The 26,966-nt window shown below is 34.9% G+C and overlaps 1 protein-coding gene across 2 annotated transcripts in view; it reads right to left on the bottom strand.

Annotated features, from left to right (window-relative positions):
* SPATA17 (spermatogenesis associated 17) overlaps nucleotides 1-26,966 on the bottom strand; it is a 137,327-nt gene that overhangs the window by 69,785 nt on the left and 40,576 nt on the right. Inside the window, exon 6 of one of the 2 annotated variants that reach the window (XM_006188158.3) lies at nucleotides 8,863-8,986. In XM_006188158.3, coding sequence (XP_006188220.2) covers nucleotides 8,863-8,986 — 124 coding nt within the window. Of the gene's footprint in view, nucleotides 1-8,862; nucleotides 9,029-26,966 lie in introns of both variants that reach the window. The other variant, XM_032466769.1, reaches the window with a different exon arrangement.

Consider the following 26,966-nt stretch of genomic DNA (forward strand, 5'->3'; position numbering starts at 1 on the left):
CTTTGCGTCACATCCTCTCCCACCTTTTCTGGGTCTCTGCTTATTCAGTGATTTCATTTCTCCTGTATTTTCCAGCTTTCTTCTGCAAGAAGCTCTTTTGTCAACATGTACAAGTTTCTACTTTTCACCTCCTTGGTTAGATTTATTCCTAGGTATTTTATTACTTTGGGTGCTATTTTAAAGGGGATTGTTTCTTTACGTTCTTTTTCTGTTGATTCATCATTAGTGTATTTTGAATGTTAATCTTGTAACCTGCTACCTTGCTGAATTCTTTGATTATTTCTAGTAGTTTTTGTGTGGACCTTTTAGGGTTTTCTATATATAGTACCATATCACCTGCATATAGTGACACTTTTACCTCTTCTTTTCCAATTTGGAGCCCTTTTATTTCTCGCTCTTGCCTGATTGCTGTGGCTAGGACTTCCAAGACTATTTTGAATAGGAGTGGTGATAGTGGGCATCCTTGTCTTGTCCCAGATTTTAGTGGGAAGCTTTTGAGTTTTTCACCACTGAGTACTATGCTGGCTGTAGGTAAGTTTCTACTTTTCTAAAAATCTTCCTGTAACACTGTTTCTTCATCAAACCTATAAAGCTAATCAGCGGGAGTATATATTCCTATTCCTCATGTTTTCACTGGCCTCTCTCTGCCCTTCACTATATCAAGGAAGAAGTGAGTTCTCAGTTTGGCACATCAGGAAAGGCGCTGATCCAGCCTAGTTTAGTCCTTTCCTTCCATTTCTTAAAAGTCAGCCCATCTATGGGAAACCAAACATCCTTTGTCCCCATGTGCTTTAAGATTTACAAGGATAGACTCAGTTTTCCTGCTTTGCTTATGACTGAGAAGTAGACTTAATTATAAAATTAAGTAGAAGCAAGCTCACTACTGTAAAACTTCCAATTCAGCTTTCATTACTAATAAAACTAATACATTTGATCTTCATCTATCTGCTTTTTCTGTCTTTCTCTCAAATTTTTTTTGGAACTCGGGCAGGGAAAAGTGGGTTTAGGCATTGGGCTCTTTGTCATCTCCCTTCCCCTTCTCAGCCAAGTTTCTGCCCTGACTCTTCCATAACAGTGCTTGGGCAAATACCGTGCCTAACTTCTGCCATTAACCAGACTGCCATCTCAGATGGTGCTGAACATACCAATAATACAGCTTTAGTTTTATCATCTGGGACATAACAAGCCCAGCTCTTGCACTGACATGAGTACTCATTAATTGAAAGAAGCATTAGTAGTTAGGTCAAGAGTGAGATAACACATTTGTATTCTTATAGCTATCTCTTGATCTTAAATAATATATGATCACAAAACAATGTGTAACTCAGTGTTGAACAGGATTTCTGTGGTTTCAGAATTTCAGCTGATCCCTAAAGATGAAAATACTTAATAGGTGACAAGTACCCAGCCTTACTCCTCTCTGCATGGCTCTTTTCCTAACAAGACAAACGCATGGTCTAAAAGCTCCCAGGAGTGCCCACGAGGGCTTGCCTGCCTTTCTGTGAGAGGACCCTGCATCTTAGACTTAATTGTCTGCCTCCTGATGTTTAAAGGAACTGATTAGCTCATTCACACAGGATTAAAGGCTAATGATACTGAATATGTTGTCTACCAGATACCTTCAGAGAAAGAGAACTTTACAGATGGGACTTCAGCCATCATCCAGGAAAATATTCTTGAGATAGGACCCTTGCCGCCCCCTTCAAACCATACCATAAAGAGAAAGGATGGCTTTGAAGACAGCCAGATCTGTCTAAATTTCAGCTCCACCCTATCTAGTAGTATAAACTGATCTGATTTGGGACATAAGGAACTTTAAAAATTACTAGCTTCCCCTATGCTTTTTCATTGTATATAAGATTTGTCCTTTAAAAAACAACATAAAGTATATTCAGCAATATAGAGATCAGTTACTAAAAATTATTATAGTTTTCAAAATAATCGTTTTTAATAGCTTTTTAATGCAAAGAGCTAGTAAATAACAGATCGAAATAAAAGCTATCTTTCTTATTTTGGATCTAAAATTATTATAAATCAGAATTAGGAGACAAGTATATAAACTATTTTTTCATCAACTGATATTACTTTGGTATTAGAAATTGGGGATATTAGAATGACATGATTGCTCTCTTTTATGAATTCACCTACATCAGACAGAAGTAGCTGTAACCATAATACCAATGGTAAAAGTTATATTAAGACATAGAGGGAGAGAAAAAGGAATAACTCTGCCTTGGAAGGTCAGGGAAAGCATTCAGATAATAGTTGACAGAGAAGTTGATTTTGGTATGGCTATATAATTCAGAATACAGGTGAAATACATTGAATCATCTTAATGAAGTGAGTTCAAGAGTAATATAGATGATCATAAGTTAACTTATGCACATAGAGCATAAATAGAAATAATGAATGGGATTACAACAAAATTATATTATTGTAATGATTCACAGTTTATTTCAGTGGGATATTAGAACTGAAATTATATGCGTATGTGTATCTATCTATCTATGGTTTAATTTAAAAGTAAATGGGAAATAATGCCAAATAAATTTAAGGAAAAAATTTGAAATTCAACTCATTAAGGAGACTAAGCATCTTGAAAACATAACTTGTCTCCAAACCAAGCAAGAGACATCCTTTTAGCCAGTATTTCCTTTCAATATAATAATAGCTATTAAGACATGCAGCTTATTAATTTTAGGAACAAGAGATATTCACAGATTCAGATAAAGAGAAAATTTTTCCCTTTTCTCTCTTCTCCACACCTTCCTTCCATTTCCTTCTCCTTTATTTTACTGTCTGCTATGATACCGTGTGGGCAACAGAACTCATTTTTGACTGAAATACCCCCAACTGTCAAAAGATAACAGCAGGCAGAAACAGCAATCGACAAGCTATACAGGAAACTTGCCACTTTACAGTAACGTACTTAAAACCATGCTTGTCATTCCAAAATGAAGCTAATTTTACACTTTTTTAAAATAAACAACTGTAATTTCTCTTTAGTTGTTTCTCTTGTGACTGTAATAAATACATAAAATATTGAGCAAACTTTCCTACATCTTTTAAAACATTTACCTACTTCATATTGCATAAAACCTTAGGTTGTAGATGATTTCTCGTGTTGGACCATAAATTAAACTCAAAAGTTAAGAAATATTCATGTTTTTTATGGTTATCTTAATGACCAAATCAGCGACATTAGTCAGTGACTGAGTATCTTAATCATCGACTTAGTTAAGAGTTAATTTTAAGGAAACATTTGAAAGTGTAGTTGCTCTCCCTATGTCCCTAGTTTTAGTATGAAGAGTATAATGTGTTTGCTGATAGGGTTTAAGGCCTGGGGAAAGAGGTATGGAGGAAGAACAAAGGAGGAAAGAGAAGGGAAGAAAGAAGATGAATTATGTAAAGCCTAAGGTTTTAAAATTTGGCCCCAGATACTGTGTTGAAAGGTTTCTGACGTTTTCCAGCCCCAAAGAGTGAATTAAACATTAAGGATTTAGGGAGAGTAGGGCTTGTCTCTATAAAGTTATTCTTGTGGTCTCACAGAAGAGCGAGAATGAATCATGAGCTGACAAACCCCACCTCCTCATTATGTGTCAGTTATAACAGCATCTAACTGCTCTTAATCTAAAGTATTTCTGCAGCATCCTGAAAATAGAAAAGTAGTCATAATAACAGGAATGAATCTTAAACCTACAAAGTATTACAGACCCAGTGATTGCACCTGGTCTACTTAGAGCATGGTGTAACTTCCTCATATATCTAGGTTTTGGATTTCATTATATTATTAATATAAATAGTGATATCAAAAGGAACCTCCCCAAACTCACTCTTCTCTAATCAATGAAGAAATTGATGATTGATTGTAATTAACTTACCAGCAACCTTAATTTTATACAAAACCAATAGAAATAAGTCTATACTAACTAGCTATCAACTGCCTTATGTAAAATGTATACAATGCAATTTAACATACGCTGTGCTGGAATACAAGGGGAAGGGAGGGATATTTTTACACCGAGGTAGGAAATGGAAACTACTTCTGTTACACATTTTGTCCTAAATCTTTTCTGCCTTGAATTTTCTATTAAAACTTTAATGAAAAAGAATATGAAAATGAATATATGTACTGATGAATAAGCTTCAAGCCCCACAACACAGGAATCTGCCCCAGGTCATACGTATAGGGAGAGATTTATATGTGTTTGCTAAAGAAAAAAATTTTTAAATAGCTTTTTAAATGTAGCCTTACGGAAAAGAAAGTAATTTTTAAAAAACTTTTTAAATGAAGCCTTACTGAAAAGAAAAAAAAAATATAGAAGAAAAGCAACTACGGCACTTTTATACCTAAGTCATCTCGCTTTTAATTAATTTTGATTTTATTTTTATGTCTATCCGCATTTTTGAGTCCATTTCTTAGATGTGTGGTGGTTAAATGATGGCAAGGAGAGAAGAGCAGAAAAGGGAGTCATTTTGGGGACCCAATAAGATAATTTTTTAACCACTTCATCTGTCTCTTCAAAGAGTACTGACAATGGACAATTTTATCCCTTTCATACGTTACAGGATAATAAAAACTATAATGTTAAAGAGGAAGGAAATAAAATGTAAAAGTTAATAGCTAATTCATTCTCCAGGGTAGTTCAGTCCTTGGCCTTTTCTGAACAGAGATCGCCAACGGTAACTAATTATGTGATGATTTGGTGATGTGGACTGTCCACTTGGGGCCAAGAACAAATGACCAAACTTGGAGACCTGCCTCTTAAACTATGGACCCAAAGATCGCAGGTCAGATCTTTATCTACTACATACTTTTCCTGAAAGAATAAATCTGCCAAGTGTCCAGAGGGAAAATGAATTCCAAACAATAGCATTTCCGTCACCAGAAAGATAACTGCTACTTTATAGGATATTGTGAGGATAAATATACTAAAAGTGCTTTGTGCTAGTCACAGGAAGCTACCATAGAAATCTACAATATGTTCTGGCTTGCTTCACTCTTTTTTATGCAGGTACTAGTTTTTCTCTATCTTTGTACATGAACACACTCAGAATCAGTTCCGATGTTCTTATAATTCTAAGTCATTTTAGAGAAAGGGTAAAAAGAACACTGAAGGTAACTCAAGGAGCAGTACAGAACCAGAATGCTTGTGTTTTCAAGAAGGATAACTGGATGGTGATAAACCCACATGAGAAAGAGAGTCCAGGAGAAATTAGGAAGGAACAAAATTAATGTTTTGAAGTAAAAAAATAAAGTGGTTTTGAGATAAGAATCAAGAAGTCTAAAATGAACCTGGGAGAGTTATTACAGGTGTATGTTTTGACATCACACTTGAATTACCTAACCACTGCTGTGGAATACCATTGCCTGAGGACAATTCCTTATGAGACGGCTCTCCAAAGGTACTTTCCAAATATGCCATATACACAAAGACACACACAAAGACACACACACACACACACACACAGAAGGCAGATGCACACTGAAAGGCTACAATTCTTCTGTTACTTCATCATCTCAAATTAAAAGCAAGCAATCACATATTAGGTACTTAATATAGGTAAGGCATGGAATCTTCCCACTTATCATACTGGAAAAATAGAGTTGAGGGCAATAAATGATTTGGAGGACTTACTATATTTCCTAATTTATGTATTTTTTCCTCTTAAAAGATTTGTTTTATAAAGATGTGGTCCATATCAACAGACTGCCAATTAATTATTGGTATGTCAAATTTACTTTTTAAAACTGATATTTTCCTTCTGTATATGAGTGTGATTTCATACCATTTTGAAAAGAAAGTAGCTGAAACCATTTGTTTCTCTAAAAATTAAAGTAGTTAAAAATAAAATTTTATCAATATTAATCAGAGTATGGAGTCTTTTAAAAGAATCATAAATAGCTGAAAGTCATCTCAGTGTTGATGAGAAAATATGACGTACCAACTAAAGGAAAAACATTGCAAATTACATAAGATAGAATATATTATATGAAGATCACATGAAAATTACTTCCACAAAAAATGTGTATAAATTCTAATTAATTTCATAAGCTTTCAGTTTTAATTTGAATATGTATAAATATGCAATGCCAAAACTAAAATAAAATACACATAGTTTTAATATACTGAGTTATAAGTATATTTTGTATTTATTTATCCTTTTTTATTGGCACATTGAAATTTAAAAAACAGGGTAATACGCTCACTAATCAGGAAACTATTGATGTGTATAATTTTAAATAATAACCTAGATTTCTAAATGTTCGTTTTTCTGATTTAGAGCTTGAGTCTGGCATTTGTATCTGTCATTTTGCTCATCTCCAGGAGGATGCTGAAAAATTCTGGCAACACTTCAGAGGCAGTGTCCTTTAATGAATCCAACAATAGGCCTTTGCATATATCTACCAGTAGGTGGAGCAGACAACATAATTTGTTACCCAAGAACAAGGACAAGGGAATGAAAGTCTGTTAATTTGGAATAAAACAAATCTGCAAATGAGATTTTCTTCAAAGGAAATATGTCCTATGTGTGTTAGATTTAGTTTGACTGGTTACTGAATCAAAATAAATAACTTTATTAAATAATCAATCTTTGCAGAAAGATAAATTAAATTTACAAATGGAAGCAGTGTTCGCATTTTACATATTCAAATCAACTAAAATTACCTTTCTTTTCATAAAACTTTTACAGGGACAAAGATTTTTTTTTGATGTGTTCATTTAATAAGGGCGCTAAACCCAATCCTGTTTTACAGGTGATGGGGTGCATAACAAACAGTATTTTCAGGGAAATATAATTGACTAATCCTATTATGTCTGTAGCAACAAATTAACCTTATTACTACTAGTAAATGGTGATTGATTATTTATGCAAATAAGTTACCATGTTCAGCTTTCTGATTGAAATAAACATATATAAAAGGTGCTTTAATATGACTTGAACTTTTTAATTAATAAAACCCTGAGGGGTCTATTAATTCACTCATTGCAATATTGGTTATTTACTTGTGTAATTCCTATTAGTGCTAATATATTTGCTTGCATAAAGATGAGATAACTAATATCAGTAAAAATTAGTAATAGATTTTAGAATTATTTTAAGATATACATCAGATTGGTACTAAACACAGGATTAAAACTGACTTAAAAACTGTGTTGTCAGTATATTAGTAATATCAACATAATCATCCTAAAACTATACATTGAATAACACGAATTAATTTATTATCTATATATGAATTCACAAGTATAATTTTAGCTTACAAAATTCTTCACCTTTTCTGGAGCATTATTTGTCTGAATTAATGTTTTATTTCAACTTGTCTAAGTAAAGCTATAGTAGAATTATGAAAATTTAATATGAAAATCAATATTCTAGAAACTACACTAACATCATAATTATTGAAATCACCAATGAAATAGTGTTTTTCTCTTTGCTAAAATACTGCTAGAATTATTCCTTTTAAGTAGCTCAACAAAACTTTTTCTGTCCTGATACACTTCTAATAAAAATTATTTTGATTTGAATATTTATTCAGTAAATTTTTAAATACCTGCATAGATTGAGAGTTAAAACTGAAACGAGCATTTCAAAATAAACACTCAATTCACATTTGGCTTTTGTTTTGTACTTAAATTTTTAAAATGTAGCCCACTAATCATACAACTAAAATGTTTATATTGTTATGGATTTTATAACAATATAAAAAGTATTTTCTTTTTATACTTTTTGATTTTAAAAATTGTCTTCAAATTATTGCCTAAATATCTAGAATCAAAAGACCTTGGTTTGAATATCAGAGCTATTACTACTAGTTTTGTGCCTATAAACCAGTCACATAATTATCTGATTTTCAGTTTCCTTGCCTGTTAAATGAAGACAACTGAGCTATCCAAATTCAAGTAAATATTAAGATAGCCATCTTATTAACAGTATTGTCATTTAGACTATCAAACAGAGGCCACAGGCACAGGACGTCTGTGTTCCAAACGTACTCTGCCAGCCTAGTACTTAATGCGGTTTTGAATTTGGATGCCTCTGAGGATGGCATTCAGTCTCAGATCTCACCCTCCACCCCTGGGACTTGACTTGCCCCTGTCTGAGGACATCTGCACACGTCACTCAGCCAGAACTCTGACACTGGACTTGAAGTCCGTGAGAAAGAATACAAACCAAGAAATTGCTACTTTCCTGCCTACAGCTCAAGTAACAAAGTACATCTCAACCCCCCCCCCATTCATGCTTTTTTTAAACTATACCTCTTTGTGAGCAGAATATTCTACATGCAACATATTTGGCAACCATGACAAATCTGAGGTGCTAAAATCTTATCACATATCAGACAAGACATTTCTAAGTATTCCAAATTCCACATTTATATTTCTATACGAACACGTGATTGCTCAAGCAGTTTTGTGAAAAACTGTACTTGAAGACTTGCATCGGAATTTAGAAAAGATGAAAGAAGGGTTTTAGTTTCAACCTGAGCTCAATTGACAGAGGAAACACGAAAGCAGCCTCCGCTAAGTAACTTCTTGGTTCTTGATCAAGTCCCAGCACACCAGGAAGCCACTCAATATGGGTTTGGAAAGCGGAGTTATGCGCTTCGTGTTGTGTTAGCACCCTGCTGGCTTGGACCTTTCTGCCAGCCTCGCCCCAGGGGGTCACTATGAAGCCACTGTCACAGACGAGTCATGGTGCCTGCGTGCGCCTACACAGCGGTGCGAAATTGAACTCAAAGTAGTGTCTCTGTGATAGCTTTTCAACAAGTCATGTCCCATTCAGCCTGCTAGTTTATCTCTGTCAGGCTGGGGACCCAAGCGGCTGACACAAGCCGTCAGGGACAGGTAGACCTACCTGCTTTGTGCTCAGGAGGTAATGCGTCTTTCGGGCTTGGTAATCTCTTTTCTTCTCTTCCCTTTCGAGGTCGGCTTTCTTCTCCTCTCTGTCCTTCATCTCTGCAAACTCCTCCAGTGCCTCCCTGCAGCGGAACAGTGTGCAGCTATTCATGATCCTGAAGTCACTGATGAGAAGCGAGCAAGTTTTTGAGAAGCAACCATCACCCACATCCATCAAAATCACTGCTGTAATCGATCTTACTGGCACCTTCTAGGTGAATCTTTGTAATCTTCAAACAGCATTTAAGTGATTTTTTTCAGTGGTTAAATTTTGAAAATCAAATGCTACTTACAATTAGCTCAATAGCTAAGGAAATCTATCAAATGCAAAGTAAGAGAATTACTGCACTATAATTTCCTTTGACTGAAGGGTGACTATTTTGGACACACTTTAATGTCCTGAGAAAACATCTGAGTGACTGATTTCCTTTAAATTTTGTATTTACAAACCTCTAATTATTTTATATACTAATAGGCCAATTTAAAAAGTGTCATGGGTTTTTACACATCTCCTTAATTTATTCTAAGGTTTTTCAGTTAACAGTTCAAATAATATCAACAATGTGACATATTATCCTGTACTTGAAAGGGTGACATTTTGTTCAATTATAACAAAAATTAGAATAAAAGCTGAATTGGGTGCATAAGATCACAACTTTCTAAGTATAACAAATTCCATTAAAATAATGAAACTTTTCATCAGCAATTTGTGTGTATCTAAGAAATTTAAACAAAAAAATAAGCTCTTAATATATACTATGTGAAAAATACCTGCTAAATAGAATAAGACATTATCAAATTATGGAAGAATACATCCTTTATTTTCATAGAACAAGTTTAATTACTCATGTTAAAATAATGTCTGGAAATGGTACTTTATTCTTTTAAAAAATAGATATGTAACTTAGTGTCTAGTTCTTTAAGTACAATTTCAAGCAAAATCATCAGAGCGCATCCCTCAAAGATAGCAAGGGAAAGTAGAGGGGGAAATTCCAAAAAAAAAAAAAAAGATTCTCACTTCTACTTCAATGACTAGAAATATTTTTGTTGCAATTTTCTGTTAAAGGCTAATACAATACTCCATACAAGGTTACTTATGAAACACACTGACGTTTAAAAATCACCATGCTATGCTATTGCAGCAGACCTACTTTTTTTCAACATAAGATTAAATTGCAAAATAAATGAATTACTTGGAGTGGCATGGCCCTCATTTTGCCATCCTTCTCTTGAAAATTGCTTATTAATATGAAAAAAGGAATCAGAAAATAGCCTGTTTTACTTTATGCATAGTATTTTGGGGGCCTCTGCACCCATAGAGTGGGGCTGGCTGCACATTTAGATTGTGCTGGCAAGCTGGCACAATGACCTTTCTGACCTGCATCTCAAGGCTATTATTAATCGCTAAGTAACCTGGTAAAGCCAAACAAATTTGTTTCCATTGAAAGGATCTCTATCTGTGTCTGAGAATTTGTTCTGTACCAAACAAACCTCATTAATTGTGTCCATTTTTGACAAAGAACCAGGAATTAGAGGGACTGGTGACCTTTCTTTGTCCTTAAGGTACAAATTCCAAGACAGTTACATATGAATAAATGAGAATTTTTACCAGGAAAATATAACAATCATATGTTACGTAAAAAAGTGGATACATTATGAATTTTAATCTTTACTTTTGATATTATATAAAAAAATAAATATCTCTTCTACAATTCCTCTTAGAAGTCTTTAAGATAATTGAAAATAACCAATGAATTGCCACGGTAAGGATAATTACTCAGATATGCATGTATCCAATTTTATGTTATTCCAAAGATAAGCAGAGTAATTTTCTGAGCAATAACAAAAATTAAAAAACACATCTACAAAGAGATCTGACATAAGAAAGAAAAAAAGCCCAATAAAATTGAACACAGATGAACAGGTAAGGTACAAGGACATAAACAGGACCTGGATACAAAATCAGGAGTGGAAATTATTTGAAGTAGTAAAAACAGTCCATTTTCAGGCTATGGAAATGTAAAATTAAAACAATGTGTACTTGGGGAGTTTGACTAGGAGAACTGAAACAGAGAGGTGTACAAGAATGTCAGTTTCCAGTATATAAAGAAAACACAGAGTAAGCCTAGAAGGAATTGGAAAGCCCTAAAAATAAATTCAAGAAACTTCACAAAACACTAGAAAAAATAATCTGGGATAATTTCAAAACACAAAAATTATTGATAAATTCATACAACTATTGAAAAAATCAATCTTATGTTCCTAGCTTATTTATTGCCTTACTTGAAAGTATACAGTTGTACTGAATACCACAATCATATTTATGTTAAATATTCTTTGTTAAATGACCAAGTAGAAGACGCTGAATAAATTATTTATCCTTGAATTACATGCTTTTGTTATAGCAATACAGATGAGGCTATGGTTTAGTGTAAAGGATACAGCAAAAATTATGAGCCCATTAAAGATAAATGATGGATACCCATCGTAACTAGGGTTCCCTACAAAAATATAAAATTTACCTATTTTTTAATCCAGCAATTTTTTGAATGCTTTTAAAACGCTTAAAACATTTTCTCAAAGAGTTTCAGGTTGTTATGAATATGTTTTTTTATTTCAGGTGTATTGTTTTATTTCTATCCTCAAAAAAAAAAACCCTGTGATATTTATGGGACAGGTATAACTTTATAGGTATAACTCTATACTCTATTTTACAAATATGGAAACACATAAAGAGATCAAATAACCTAGTCTGAATAATGAATCAGTCAATGGCAAGAATGGAATTAGAATCCGTAGATTTGCAGATTCTCTAACTCCATATCAGGCTGTAGTCATCCTTATACAAGAAATACCATGCAGAAGATATTCTTAGTCAATGACACACACATATTTTCTTCTACTTTATGATCCTGTTTTCTTCTGTATAGTTAAAGAAATTTGGATAGGTTCCAAGACTTTCTGCATCAGTTTTTATGTATACAAAACATTTTGTGATATTAGTTTAAAAATAAAGGTAAAAATTACTGAAAATTTTGTAAAGCGTTTTACATATTTGAATATATTTTGCTAACGCCTTTTAGAAGATAATAAAATATTTACATATTCTAATAATGATAATAATAATAAAAATAATAATAGCCACTTGGAGGCAACATAACAGAGCAGTTAGACAACACAGACTCTGAAATGACCCCTGGTTATAGAATCTCTGCTGTGCTACTTACTGGCTGCTTCATCTTTGAGCCTCAATATCCTCATCTGCAAAGTGCAAATGCAGTATCAGTATCATCTTCCTCACCAAGCTATTGTGAGGATCAAACAGATTAATCTGGGTCAAGCAGTCAGAGTAGTGGCTGGTACATCGTAAGGTGCTCCATTAAAGAACGTTTCCTTTAAGTTGGGTCCTGGCCTACCTGCTTTATCTACTCAACTGAATGTGTCTTTCATGCTTTCTTAAATCCCCTCAACGATCTCCTCCTTTCTGTCTCCTGATTAGTGTGCCCTTTGTGGATGAAATTCTAGAGTGCAGAGCACGGAATCTGGCTTCCTAAGAGCCACGAGGCATGGGGTAAACCTTGACCAGTGGGAAATGGGAGACAGAAGAGAGTCATGCAAATACATTTCCCTTTTTTCTGTCTTCCACGTGCTGCTTTGAGAGGTCTCCTTGCAAACCGGGGGGACACCTGTGTGCCTAAGGAAAGCAGGCACACAGGCCACGCTAGGTGAAGTTGCTATGGGACGTGATGTGAAGTAGTGGCCAGGGCTGCCAGAGCTCATCATGTCACACCCTCGCTATCGGATCAAAGCCCCCAGTCTTACAGTCGCCATCAAGCTGCATACCACTGGGGAAAATCAACTGTCCCAACCAGGTTTTGTCACCCTCTCCCCCAAGCCACATCCAACGACTGGGAATTGAAGGAGTACACAGACCCATACCCATACTCTGTGTCAGTGTGGCACTACTGTAAAGGCCCACCCAAACCCCAGAGCTCCCTGAGACGCGCTGAGACTTCCGATGCAGTTCAGCTTCTCCCTGCCTTCCTCTGCCACTCCCTTTGAGATGTTACTCCCCAAGGTGCTCCCAAAGAACACTCATGAACCAAGTCGTCGTCTCAGAGCCTGTTTCCATCTATGACGCTCCACCCCCCCTTTTCCTCACCCTCACTGCCCTGGGCTAGAAGCACTCAAATAAAGCATCAGCAGTTTAATCCTTGACTTACATTTCGTTTCCAAGAGGTTCCTGGCTAAGACGTATACCCTCCCTCGTTTGATCCTTTCACAGCCCTGTGAGGCAGATATTACCCCTCCCATTTTATAGATCAAGAAATGAGATTCTCAGAGGTTCAAGCTCCACCCAAACCCTCACACTAGAAAGGGGCAGAGTCAGAATCTGAATCTAGGTCTGACACCCAAATCCATGCCTCTTAGCACAATGCAATACTGAGATGATACATTTTGCCCCATCCAATTTTTTTTTAAATATTTTTATTTACTTTAAAAAAAATTTTAATGGAGGTCTTGGGGGTTGAACCCAGGACCTCCTGCATGCTAAGCATGTCCTCTACCACTGAGCTATACCCACCCCACTATCCAATATTTTATTTAAATATCCATAGACCTTTTTCTCTGAGAGGGTAACTTTGAATACTGTAGTATCCATATTATTTTCCGAAAGTCCACAAAAGGAAAAAGCGCTCTGTTTGGGGAAAGTTTAAAAGAACTGTCACTACTCTTCATCCTCAAATCATAATGTTCTAACTGGGGAGCTTTATGTGACCACGAGAGACACACAGTTTTGCGTTTGCACCACACATGTCCTCTCTTCCTTAACACATGGTTTCCACTTGCTAGTTTTTGAGTATGTAAAGAATTTTAACGTACATCATACTGAGGTATGAAAAGAGACTGAAACTGAAAAGATGCTTAAAAGTTAATTAGCCCAAGGCAACTACAAATGAACAAAAAAACCCACAAGGCCTTTCCGATCTGGATGGGCCCTGCTTATCTCCCCATCTTGCTTTATTCCACTCTCTCCTCTGACTACTATGCTTTGGTCACAATGGCCTTATTCCCTAGCAAACAATTTACCCAATGACCCTACTTCACTTCCTAGCAAACAGTTTACCTCAGGACCCTCACTTACATTGTATTTTCTGTCTTGAACTCCTTTTACAGCAATCTGAATTTTCTCTCACTGTTAGTCTTACTTATAATACTGTAAGTTTGTTTTTTCCTCTATGGGACTTAACGTTTATAACCACGTATGTATGCATATATTCGCTTATTTAATCTGTCTCACCCACTGGACTGCAAACTCTATACAGACCATGGCTATTTTGTCCATGTCTATTTGAATGAATAAATTAATAGATTTTTACAAAGACAATCCTGGACAGCAGGACCATTACGTTGGATATAGTTCCTGTTGTAAAGAATTAACTCTATTGTCTCCATGTAAGGATGGAAGTCTGTGTATATGAATGATGATGACAACGTAAGAGAAGTGACTACAAAAAGAAGCACACGATTCTACTCAGTTCTAAGCCCAAATGAAAGCTAATGATTATTTCCTATCATGCAATAATTCATGTCTTCTTGCCTTGCACATTTTCTTTCTCTTGTCATAACGACTCTTCTTTTTGAATTGTTTCTTGATTTGGTCTAAGGTCTGAGCCAAAGAAGAAAAATCGTCTATTTTCATAAACTATTTTTTGAGGAAAAAGAAGCACTCTGCTTAAAAATTAAATTATTTTCAGAAACAAATAATATTTATAAGATGAAAAATACCCACACTCACAATTACAACTTGGGAATTATCTCCTTCTATATATCATTGACTGAATTATTCACATTCAATATTTGTTCAGCAGACTCAGTAATACTTTATTTACCGTAAGAACAATTATTAAGATAACCACCTATGCTGTTCAGAAATAAGCTATATATTTTGCCATTCTGTTTGATTTTATTTGTTTCAAAAGACAGTACAAAAAATGTGTTTATAAATGTTTATTTTCTCTTCTAGTCCAGAATAACAACAACAACAACAACAACAAAACAGGAATCTCTACCTTTCCCTCTAAAAAGGCTTCTAGGTCCCCTCAACACTAATTCCTCTCTAGCTGCTCCCACTCTCACAACCCTTCACTTCCCTTTCATGTGTCTGCTGCATCCTACAGCAGGTACCACCTGTAATCATGCACCACTTCTGCATCCCCCTGCTACGTGCGGAGGTCCAGAAGGTGAGGGTTGTACTCACTGGTGTGCCCCTCCCAAAGTATTTGGCCTAATACCTGTACACACTAGGGGCTAGCCTCCTTTTTAACTATTTCTCAGCCGATTACTAGTACATTTCATCACGTCTGATGGTTTAATTAGAAGAGGGAAGAAGCTGCATTGAGAAAGTGTCTCTTGGGAAGGGGGTTAGAACCCGTACTCTGGCTCTTTGCCAGGAACAGTGGTTCTCAGAGTGAGGTCCCTGGAACAATAGCATCAGCTTCACCCGAGAACTGCTACAAATACTCATTCTCAGGCTCCACCCCAGGCTGACTCAATGAGAAATTCTGGGGGTGGGACTCCGAGTCAACCTCCTGCCTGCTAACGTTTGAGAAGCACCAGTATACAGCCAGGAGAATGTCAGCTCTGTTGAGGATGTAAGATGACTTGATTCTACTAATTAGGATGACATCATGAAGAGATGAAATTTATATTCAGCTAATGATCTTAATATGAATGTCCCCATATTAGCTAAAACAGTATGAAATATGACAAAGGAGACCGGATAGGTAGATCACAATACTTTCACAGAAATCATAATTTTGACAGAGAAATTTTAAAATTATAATGAGTTTGCTTTAAAACTACAAATGCCCCAAGTTTCAGAAGAAAATGCTAAATGCTAATTTTCCATAATTTCTCAAATAAAAGCAGAAAACCATCATCTGCACCATTTTTAAGAAAAAATAATTCTAAGAAAATGGATTTAAACAGTTCTCTGGAGTCCACATTCTGTTTTGATGGCAGAAAAAGTCAGTGATACCCTTCTGTTGTAAGAAGCCTTGAAAATAAAAATTCTGAATAGCATTAGTTTTTGCTGTGGTATGTTATGACATTAAAGTACTTTAGTTAAATTTGTTGCATGTACTTGTATTTTATCTCTAATAATTGTCAGCTCTCAGTAAGTCCACATTAATGTAACCAAATAAGTAGACAATAAAAGAAAAAAGGGAAGGCTCAGCCTAAAATACAAGTGAAAATAGTAACCACAAATAAAGCAAATCGCATGCTTGGAGTTGGTGTGTGGCATCCAAAAATATTTTGAGACTGGTAAAACCCTAGAACAGGTGATTTGGAAGTCATTAAGACATCCAAAACATTTTCATTTGAAATAAAAGCTTCACTTTAAGTCAGTCCAATCATTGAAACCACTTATTTTATCTACTTGGTTACCTAGGCCCTGAACTGTTGGACAGGTACTGCAAATTTCATTACAACAGTGCTTTAAAAAGAGAAAATACAGTTTAAAAGCAAGCACTCTGTAGCACACAGTCCTTAACACTCAAGCACTCACGCTGCTCCTGAACTTCACACTCTAGTCTGAAATCTAGAGTTGAGAATTTCACTTTTTGGAAACATTTAGAAAAGTGCTCTCATTAAACATTTTTTAGTTATTCTTGAAAATCCTTTGTTGCAGTATAGATCAGTTTCTCTTCAAAACATCTAACCTACTCTGAGTTAATATCATGAAGAAAATTAATCCTCATTTGTTTATTCAGTCAGGCAGTCGTAAGTATGTTTAAAATACTAAAAGAAATAAAGTTGTGCAAAGCCCAGTCCCTGTCTTCAAGTAGCTTGCAAATTAAATAAACAAACAAACAAACAAATAAATAAAATAGACAGAGTACATCTAGGAAGAAATGCACAAGGTGCTTAAGTTCAGAGAGCGGGCTTCTAATTAGAAGGATAGAAAAAGGCGTTGGAGCTGGGAACTGAATAATGAGCAGGCTTTCACTAAAGCGAGGGAGCTGTTACCGAGGGGAGTGGTAATGAAACGAGGCTGGATTGTTCATAAGAAACTCCAGCTCTCTTTGGTAGACTTGATCCATCAACAGCAAAGGGGGACACGGTGCCCTTTGGAGCAGAAGAAAAGATTCCTGACCAAGGGTGATTGGGCTCTCTAAGGGTAATGCTAGTGAATTTGCACTCTATAGACTAGATATTTTGAGAATGAAAAAGGTCAAAAAGAAGATAATGGTCAATGTTATAAAATTACAATGCCATGACTCCACTCTGATCATAAAAAGGGATCATCCAATTGCTCCATTATTTCATTTACCTACTTTGCATGATTTTAAAAAGTAGTAAGATGCTATTCAAAGATCATTCATGAAAATCATTTTTATTTTCTTCTGGCTCTTTTGAATAAACTTAGTTGAAAAGAATTTTTTACAGTATTCTTTCTAAAAATATGCACATATTTCACTGGAAAATTCTTTTCTTTTTGCTATTCTGGATAGTTTCTGTAAAAGGAAGTAAAATTTCATCTAATAGATATGATGTCACATAATTGAGAGTGACAGTTAGGTATAATAATAGGCAAAATAATAAAATGTATTGACATAGTGCATTATTTTCAGGAGCTCCGAGTGCTTTATAGACATCAATTCATCCCACAACATTCCACTGAGGTTGGTAAGGGGCAGGTGTCATTAACAAGGTTCCGGTTCTCTGTGAAATGAAATGATATACAGATGGCGACTTTTAGTCCCCGCATGGGGGTTTTCCTGCATAAAGGTAGATCAAGGCACATCACATTCTGTCTCCCTTGAGAATGAATCTTCACAGTGATTCATTCACCTGCGGAGAATGAAGCTCAAGCTACTGAAGTTTTGTTTCAGGTAGAGTTCAGAGTTGAGAAGCTAAAGTTCCCACTTCATGTGAAGAGGACTGCAAGGACTTACTTACTTTGTGTTTACTCCAAAGTCACACATTGTCTCTCATTTAAAACGTGCTAACTTCATTTTAAGGCAGAAATAATTGTGGCTGTTTTTGCATGCAATCCACTTAATACAGATCAGGGACATCTCTAAACTAATCTTGATGCTACTATAAAGCAATTACCTACTGTCAGATGATGCCAACGTATTTTCAAGCAGAATATAACATGTAACTTCAGAAAATTATCTAATGAGTTGGGGAAATTATTTATTGACCAATCATTTTATAATTGATCTTGGATATAACTTCCATATGAATGCCAGATTCCCTAGCCCATGTATTGTTAGGCAGGATAAGAAGAGATTACAAAACAGTAGTAGAAAGAACAGAGAGAGAGAGAAACTGGGGTAATTTTCTTTCCCAATTCTAATCAATGTCACTCCTGAGAGAAGAAATGGATAGATTAAAAACAAGATGGAAAAAGCTGAAAAGCATTACAAAGGAGTAGTGAAAAAAATATTTCTTCAAAAGTGAAACTCTTTTAATCCACTGCTTTTGTAATATGACACTATTGCATACATTTCCTCTTTATCACAAAATTTCTGGTTTTTTAGGGATTTTCTTTAAGGGTACACTCTAGGAACTCCCATTCTACAATAATACATTAACTAAGAGACGTGTTAACATTTTTTCCTCAAAGATCCATGCTTTTAAGCATTATAACTATTTAAGAATATAAGTATTTATTTTCGGTTTGATTAATTCATACGCCAAGAAGATACTCTGAAATGTAACCCTAGTGTATATATTTTATGTTTCTAGGATCTTTAAGTCATCTTTTACTATAGAACCCTTAAAAGGAAGGGAATACAACAGATTATACTGATCAAATTTGTATTTTAGAAAAATAATTGGGCTGCAGTAGGAAGGACAGCTTGATGAAGAGTGAAAATAGAGGACTGGGAAAAGAAATGATAGCACTTGGTCATCAGCAGAATGGAGAAAAGGAAATTTAGTGTGAGTCCCATGTTTCTGGCTTGGGCACCAAAAAGAAAAATGGCTCAATTTACCATAAGAAGAGGTTTGGGAAAAGCATAGTTACTTCATCTATAAATATGCTTAGCTTGGATTGTCTGTGGATGTCCAAGTGGCAGTGTTAGCAGGCATTTGAATAAATGTTTATAAAAAACATTCTGGGCTAGAGAATATTCAGATAAATAAATCATCAGAATACAAGTGGTAAAAGAAGTCACTGAAGTGGAGGAGACTGTCCAGAGGATATAGAGTGAAAAGGCTCGTGCATCAAAGAGAGAATACTAATATTTAAGATCGGGCAAATAAAGGCAAGTATACAAGAGAAATGGAGAAGAAACAATCAGGGAAGTAGAGAGGAAACCAGGAGAGGGTGGCATCAGAGAATCTAAGTTACAAGAGAGATTAGAGAAAAAAGTGATCAACATTGTCATGTGCTTCAAAGAGGTCAAATAAGGTGAAGTCCAAATAGTTCACTGGATGTCACTTTAAATAATTTTTGAGCAATGGTTACATTTTCTCAATGTATTTTCATAACAGCTTAAACGTATCTTCAACTATGATTGAAAAAGTTTATTATTAAGATATCAAGTACCCAAATCTGATTTCCACTGTATATATTTACTTTCAATCAGCAATATTAAAAAAAAAAAAACAGCATTATCAGTCCTTGATACAGAATTAAAAAAAAAAAAGGAACACCTTTCCATCCATCTCCTACCAAAAGATCAGCTAGGATAAGTGAGAGGTAAGAACTTGCAATCCATCCATCTCTCAGAGTTGAACAACGATGAGGCTAAGTCCACAAACCAACATATTTGAGTTCCTTGCTTTCAAATGAGTAACAACTTAATGCTACATTCTGGCTTCTCCCCAACCCCTCAAATATCACCACAAAAAAAGAGACCTGAAATTGAGAGAGTCTTTTTCTGTTAAAAAAAAAAAAAAAAAAAAGCTACAGAAGCCACTGTTCACTGCATTACCCAGTGTCTCCTATTGCGGATTCATATTATATGTGAAATTTCTGGAAGCTTCTAGAAAAACTGTTTCCTGGCATATGCAGTAATGTTTTCTCCATTCTGACAATGAAATATACTTAACTAACCACATTACCTGATCAGTCACACCATTAGAGTTATCATTCTGTATTTTACTTTACTGTGGTCCTTATTTCTTTTACTCATAAATATCTTTTGTAAACTTTTTGAAATTAATTGTATAAGGACTAAAATTTGAAAAACATTTAAATATATGTATGTAAGCAACATAACATGCCTTTCCCTTTTATTCATTCTATCTCAGGAATAAAGGGTTTTATTTCTTTTTATATACTTTGCTTTAAAAAATGTTTTGAAATAGCAAATTGTTAAAGGTAGTACAATCTTGTTAAGAATATGACATGTAAAAAGGCTATGATCAAATAGTTGATATCATGCCATATTTTAAAGTGATTATATGGGTTATGTCATTAATTACTATTAACAAGTTACAGACTGTTTTTAAAGCAAAGAACACACATTGTATTTTAAGTTAGAGACTCTAGTGCATTATTATCTAAATTCTACCAAATTAATTGCTATAATTATTGTAGCTTCATATACAAAATGATTCTATAGGAAAAAAATTATATATGTATAGTTAACATTACAGGCTAATTTGGTTCTTGGAAACAAAAGTTTATTTCTTTACGTCTTAAGCCAGCCCTACTGAGCGAGTTTGTCATCCAGATTCAACTCGATAAAGCCAAACTGCGATCATTTAGTTGGCTGAGATCAAAATATAATATTTTAAAAATGAGGTTCATTGAAATGTTATCTTTAATCATATTTATGCTCTTTATTTACACAATACCTATGGTGTTCTACTTATGTCCTTGAAATAGGGAACAGGGACACCATCATATGAAAAAGTGGCCTCGCTGCTGGAGTTCATAAATTTTGTTCAGCTTTGGATGAGTTCAAAGAATTGCCATGTAAGAAAAGCCTTACAGAGGGAATTTATCTGATTATGGCAGTAATAATTACCCAGCTGTTTATTGCAGATAGAGAAATAATTCATGTAGGCAATAGGCCGTGGTGGCAATGACACTCTGCATTTAGTAAATATGCAAACTGTTCACTTCTAATTAACCAAGCTAGAGGATGCCCTTATTAAATGTATAAACTAAAAGTGCCTTCCTGACAAGTGATGAATTGTTACATTGCACAAACTCTTGCCACAGAATTATTGGAGTGAACTTGGGGCTTAACTTCATTAAGAGATCTTGTGGGATAGTTAAATGAGGATGGACAGCATAACAAGGCTCACCTGACAGCCAGTGCTGTGCTAGGGCTTAATGGAACTGCACCTCTTCTTCTGTCCCACTTAACCATTCAGATTCACGAGAGATAAACTGTGAAACTGCCGAGTTAATTTGAGTTCAAATAATAAAAATAGATGAAATAACATGACAGCCCACTTATGGAGGCTACCTGACAGTTCACCTACCAAATGTATCTACAAAACAGCCACTTTTTCATGATTCGACTGTCTTTCATATATCAAAATTGGAAAATCTACCACTGTTTTCATTAACTTTAAATAATTTGTTAAGTAAAAATAAATGGTCTTACTGACGAGCTTTAAAATAAAATCTCTCTCAAAAAGGAAACAGATGGGTTTTATTAGAGAAAAGTAGTATAATACAGAAATTATTCTTCGTGTGGACTCTGGATTTTATTTAATTTTATAAATGATTATGAAATAATTCAGTATCTATATTCTATATTTAGCCTTATGTTAAGGTAACTATTCATTCTTTATCAAACATCTATACAGATATCTCCATCCCAATTAAGAATCTAAAATAATCCTTAGAGGGAAGTCCTAGGCATAATGAAGCAAAACTAAAATATCTCTAGTTGAAGTGTAAGAGTAGGTACTAATATCTACCTCACAGGTTTGCTGTGAAAATGGAAGGAAATAATGAGAGCAAAGGGTTTTGCACAGTACTTGGTATACAATAAGTGCTCAATATATGTTAGCAATTTATAATGTGCTTGAGTGGCAATAGCACTATCTGATTAAAGGATTGATCCCTAGTGTTTTCAATGGGTAGTTCATGCTGAGGTCTGGAAAGACTCTACACCTGCTTTTTCATCTATGTCTTAGCCTATGAGGACGTAAAATGTGTGAAATGGCATTTCAGATAATCTCAGAATATTATTGTAAATGTTTGCTTAATTATACATTTATTGTAAAACATGGAACAATATATAAAAAAAAGGTATTATGTAATTTAAGAGAATCAGAATTTGACACTTTTGAAAGTCTGATGCGGCTTCTCCAAATTTATAACATAGAACTTAACAAATATTTATGAACCATGGAAGAATATATGATATCTTGAAAATATTTGTGCATTCTCATCAACATTTACTTATATACAGACTTTTTTTCAATGAACACTGCCAAGAACTGCAACAGGAAATAGAAAAATGGTTAACATTATTATAAAGGTAAAACTTTCATATCTGAATAATACTATAATCAAGGGTTAAAATAAAACTGCTTTTATTAAGAAAGAAGCCATGTATATGAATAATTTAAAAAAGACTTTATAAATGCATTTATACATGCAAAACAATTTAGATTCCACACCTTGAAGAAAGAGTAAGATTGAATAAAAGTAAAGAAATGACACACACTTAAAGAAACCATAACAGTAAAAGTTAATATTGAGCGCTTGGTAAAATAATTATGTGTGCTTTTTCTAGCAATGTATGCTCTTTTGCCTTTCTGAGATCAGCCAAATGAACAAAAAGAAACAGAAATACATGAAAAAAAGCAAGGAACGGTCACAACCCTCATCATAAACTCAAGAGAATAACTAGAAATTGAATAAATGAAGAGTATCTGTCATATCAACTAAAGTTAAAGTACAAGTGCAGGGTATCTTCCTCAGTCACAAAGTCAGTGTATGTGGGAAATGAGTGAACACGTTTGAAGAGCGTAATAAGTGCCCCAACCAAGAGGGATGAAGACTGGGAATGACTGGGTGCAGGACTAAAGGAGAGAACTTGAAGCCAAACAACTTCTCTTTTGGTTGATCAGAACTTCTGACCGAGCTGGGACTTGATGGCAAAACTGGGCTGGAGGAGAACTGGGAAAAGTAGCCTGACAGCTGCTGAATCAAGTAAACTGAAGGAAGAAAAGAGTCTGCGAGCGGTGGGACTTCACGCTGAGCTTGCTTCGTGAAATCGATTTCCACAGTGACAGGAGGCCAGTCAGGACCTGGGGACAGTGGCCAGAGCACAGCTGCCCACTGCTCCAGCTGACCCTCCGTCATTAGAGACTTGAATGAATGAACAAGAAAACCAACCATCAATATCTAGCTTAAGTACTAAAAAAAAGTACAAGAATTCTGAGATCCAATTAGAGGTTTTAGTAAGGTGTAAAATTACTCACAAAATAGATTACTTTCCTCCATGTAAATAATAAAAACTTAGAAAATACACCATTAGCAAATATAACAGAAAAATATGAAATTCCTAGAAATAAAATTAACAAAAAATATGTAGACCTGTATTAAGAAAATAACAAAATTTTACAAATGGACATTTAAAAAATATCCACATGAATAAGGAGATATATCTCGTTCCCTAGCAGGTAAACTCAAATTATGAAAATAGCAATGTCATATTTCCCTACAAAACTCTACAAATTTAATTTAAATCCATTTAAAAATCCCAACTTGCCATTTTTTGACATGCCAAAATGACTATTTAGTTGTATGAAAATTAAATGAAAATAGCCATAGCTGAAAAATAAAAGTAACGTATAGCTACTCAAGCCATGTAATACTATACAAATACTACACAGGAATACAGAGAGAGAGAGAGAGAGATCAGATGGCATCGACAGTCAAGATACAGGCCTGAGTACATGTGAGGACTTCGTATGTGAGAAGGTGGCACTTGACAGTGAGAGATAAGTGAAGTATTTAATAAATGCTATTGGAATAAATTGCTAGCCGTTTTAAAAAAATCTTAAGCTTGATTTCAAATTTCCTACTTATATCAAATGGATTCCAGATGGATTCAATCTTAAAAGTTACACAAGAAACCCTAAATTGCCAAAATATGGATGACTGTTTTTAAAAGTCATGAAAGAAGACATCAAAAAAGAAATTACTGAGAAATATAACTGGAAAGAATTGAAAAGTCATCATATCTCAAAATCTCCATAAATATGTTTGAAACACAACAGCAAACAAGCGAAGATAATTGCATCCCTGATAACAAAGGGTTTATTTCCCTAGCACACAAAGGGAGTTTTACAAATCCATTATGAATAATAATAATAATAAAATAAAATAGGCAAATAGAACAAATATAAACAGGCAAGTCATTAAAGAATACAAATGGCCAATATAAGATATTCAAATTCCTAAAAAGTAAAAAATAATTAAATAAAATTTAGATGGAATCGTTCACTTTATTAAATTGGTGGGGATAAAAAGCCAAAATCCAGTTTCGGGAAGGAAACAGAAATGCCTATGCATTGTTGATAGAAATATAATTTGATATTTTTGGATGGAGAATGGGATAATATGCATCTAACTATAAGATACGTTTAAATTTTCATGCAAAAGTCCCATTTATAACACTATGCAGAAAAAAGATAACAGTACACATGCAAAAAACCTCTGCGGAGGAATGTTATATTGAATGTCCATCAATATAGGAAAGATTTGCCTAAAGAAATTATGGTATAAATATCATACCCATACACACTATAGGCACTGAAAATTGAGACAAATTTATGTTTACTGACATAGATGTTACTTGTCGTAGTGAGGGGACACTTCCCCTCTCCTGTTTCTTTCATGCGGGGGTATGTTTATTCTATTATAGGAAGCCTGGCCCATGCCCCTTCAGAGGACTCAGGTGGGAGCAGGCATAGAGTCTGGCAGGGCCAGGGTCTGATGCTTGCAGGGAGGAGACGGCTGCCCACTGCTGAGCTATTGGCTGGGGAAGTCTGTCTACCTCTCGGCATTCAAAGAGCCACTTGTTTGTCCACATAAACATTCTATGTCATCAGCTTTATCCTATACTTTAGCATCCTATACAATCAGCTTTATCAGTCACAAATGGGATATTTTGTTCTCTCATATGCCCTATCATTTTGTCTTATTTCTCATGGGGCTCCAAATTTAAACAGGAAAGTGCAGTGAGATTTAATGTGCTTCCTCAAATCTACAACATGATTTATTCAATACTTATTTTTTTGAGTTCCTACTACATTCCGAACTGTAGTAGAGCCTAGGAGGAGGGCAGTTATGAGGCAAGCTAGGCATCATGCAAACAACTGAAGCACAAAACCAAACCCCACACCACTTACAATGGAATAAGTTCCAAGAAAGAAAACGACCAAGAATTACGGATGTATACGTGGGCGGAGGTTGGGGGTGGAGGGTAGTGGAGGCGGGAGGAGAGTAAGAAGGGAGTTAGAAAAGACTTCCCTAAAGAGGTGACATTTAAGACAAAATCTGAAAGATAGGAACAGACCTTTTGTGGGTCCCTGACCTTGGGAAAGAAATTTTATGTAGCCTGACGAAGAGGACCTACCAAATATATTCATGGTATATGCACTGTGGGTCACTGAGGAAGTTTTAAGCAATTTAATAGGAGTGTGAAAAAGAAAAAAAAAAACTTGGAGAAAAGAAATGGAGATTCCATTTCACTTTGAGGCTCACTGTCGACCCCCTGTTGAGATAAACTGGAATGGTCCCAAATGATTTTTGCTACCAGAAAAAGATACCAAATACTATAAAGGGTAACTCAACATAAGTCTGTAGAGTTCCATGGACTGTGTGCTGGGCGCAATACAAAAGATTTACGGGAGAAGGCTGATTCTGACGGTCTGTGTCTATATGTAGGAGACTCTCTGGGCCCACCTTCTCTGGACTCAGCCCTCTCCGTGGTGCTGTCTTTGGACTGCATGAGAGCATGCAGTAAAAGAGTGATAAAGCCAGAGACCAGGGTGGAGTGCACATGGCCTGGCAATGATCGAGAACACAGGGGCATTCCCAAAGCAGGAAAAATATTCACAAAACCTTGAAGGCCAGATGATCAAAGGCAGTGAGTGGGGCAGCGATTGTTACAGACTGCAGGTTTGTGTCCCCACCTTCAAATTCATATATTGAAACCCTACGCCCCAGTGCGATGGTATTAGGAGGTGGAGTTTTGGGGAGGTAAGTGGTTTAGATGAGATCATGAGGTGAAACCTCATGATGGGATGAGTGTTCTTACAAGAGAAAGAGGCTGGAACATTTTCTCCCCCAGGTGAGGATACAAGACAGCAGCTGTCTGAAAACCAGGTGTAAGGCAATAACTAAAAGAAACTCCATATTAAGTAACAAAAAGAAAATAATGAAATGCTTAAAACAGCAAAAACTGGGAACACCTACAACTTCAATAATAAGGAATTAATTTTTTAAAGCTATTATGAATGTTGATATCGGTATATTTATTACCATGAAAATATTCACAATATTTTGTTAATTGAGACACACATAATACATTGTATTTAACCATTTTTATAAGGTATTTACATGTAAGCATAGGAATAAATTAATAAACTAATATTTATTTAGTGCATAGGATATACTAAGTACTGTTTATTCATTTTACATGTATTAACTTACTTATGTTCATAAGAAATCTACGTAGTAATTCTATTATTTTCCTCACTTTGTGGATAACGCAATTTAGGAAAAAGGAAGTTAAAGAATTTGCCCAAGGTCACACAGCCAAGAAGTGGCAGAGGTCTGGAAGAACACACATAAAAATATTACAAGTATTTATTTCTGAGCAATGGGATCATAAATGAGTTTTTGTTTATTTTGTTTTAAATTACCTGTATTTTCAATTTTTCTACAATGGACACGTATTATTTGTGAAATAAAGAAATAAAGGGTTTTTAAAGTATAAAAACAATATATTTAACTAGGAAACAGAAAAGTGAGTAAAAAAGACAAAAATCTGAGATGTGGTTCTTTAAAAATTAGCAATAAAATAGGTAAGTCTGACAATTTTGAGACCAAAGAGA

This window comes from Camelus ferus, chromosome 23 (genome assembly GCF_009834535.1).
Source record: "Camelus ferus isolate YT-003-E chromosome 23, BCGSAC_Cfer_1.0, whole genome shotgun sequence".
Classification (NCBI taxonomy): domain Eukaryota; kingdom Metazoa; phylum Chordata; class Mammalia; order Artiodactyla; family Camelidae; genus Camelus; species Camelus ferus.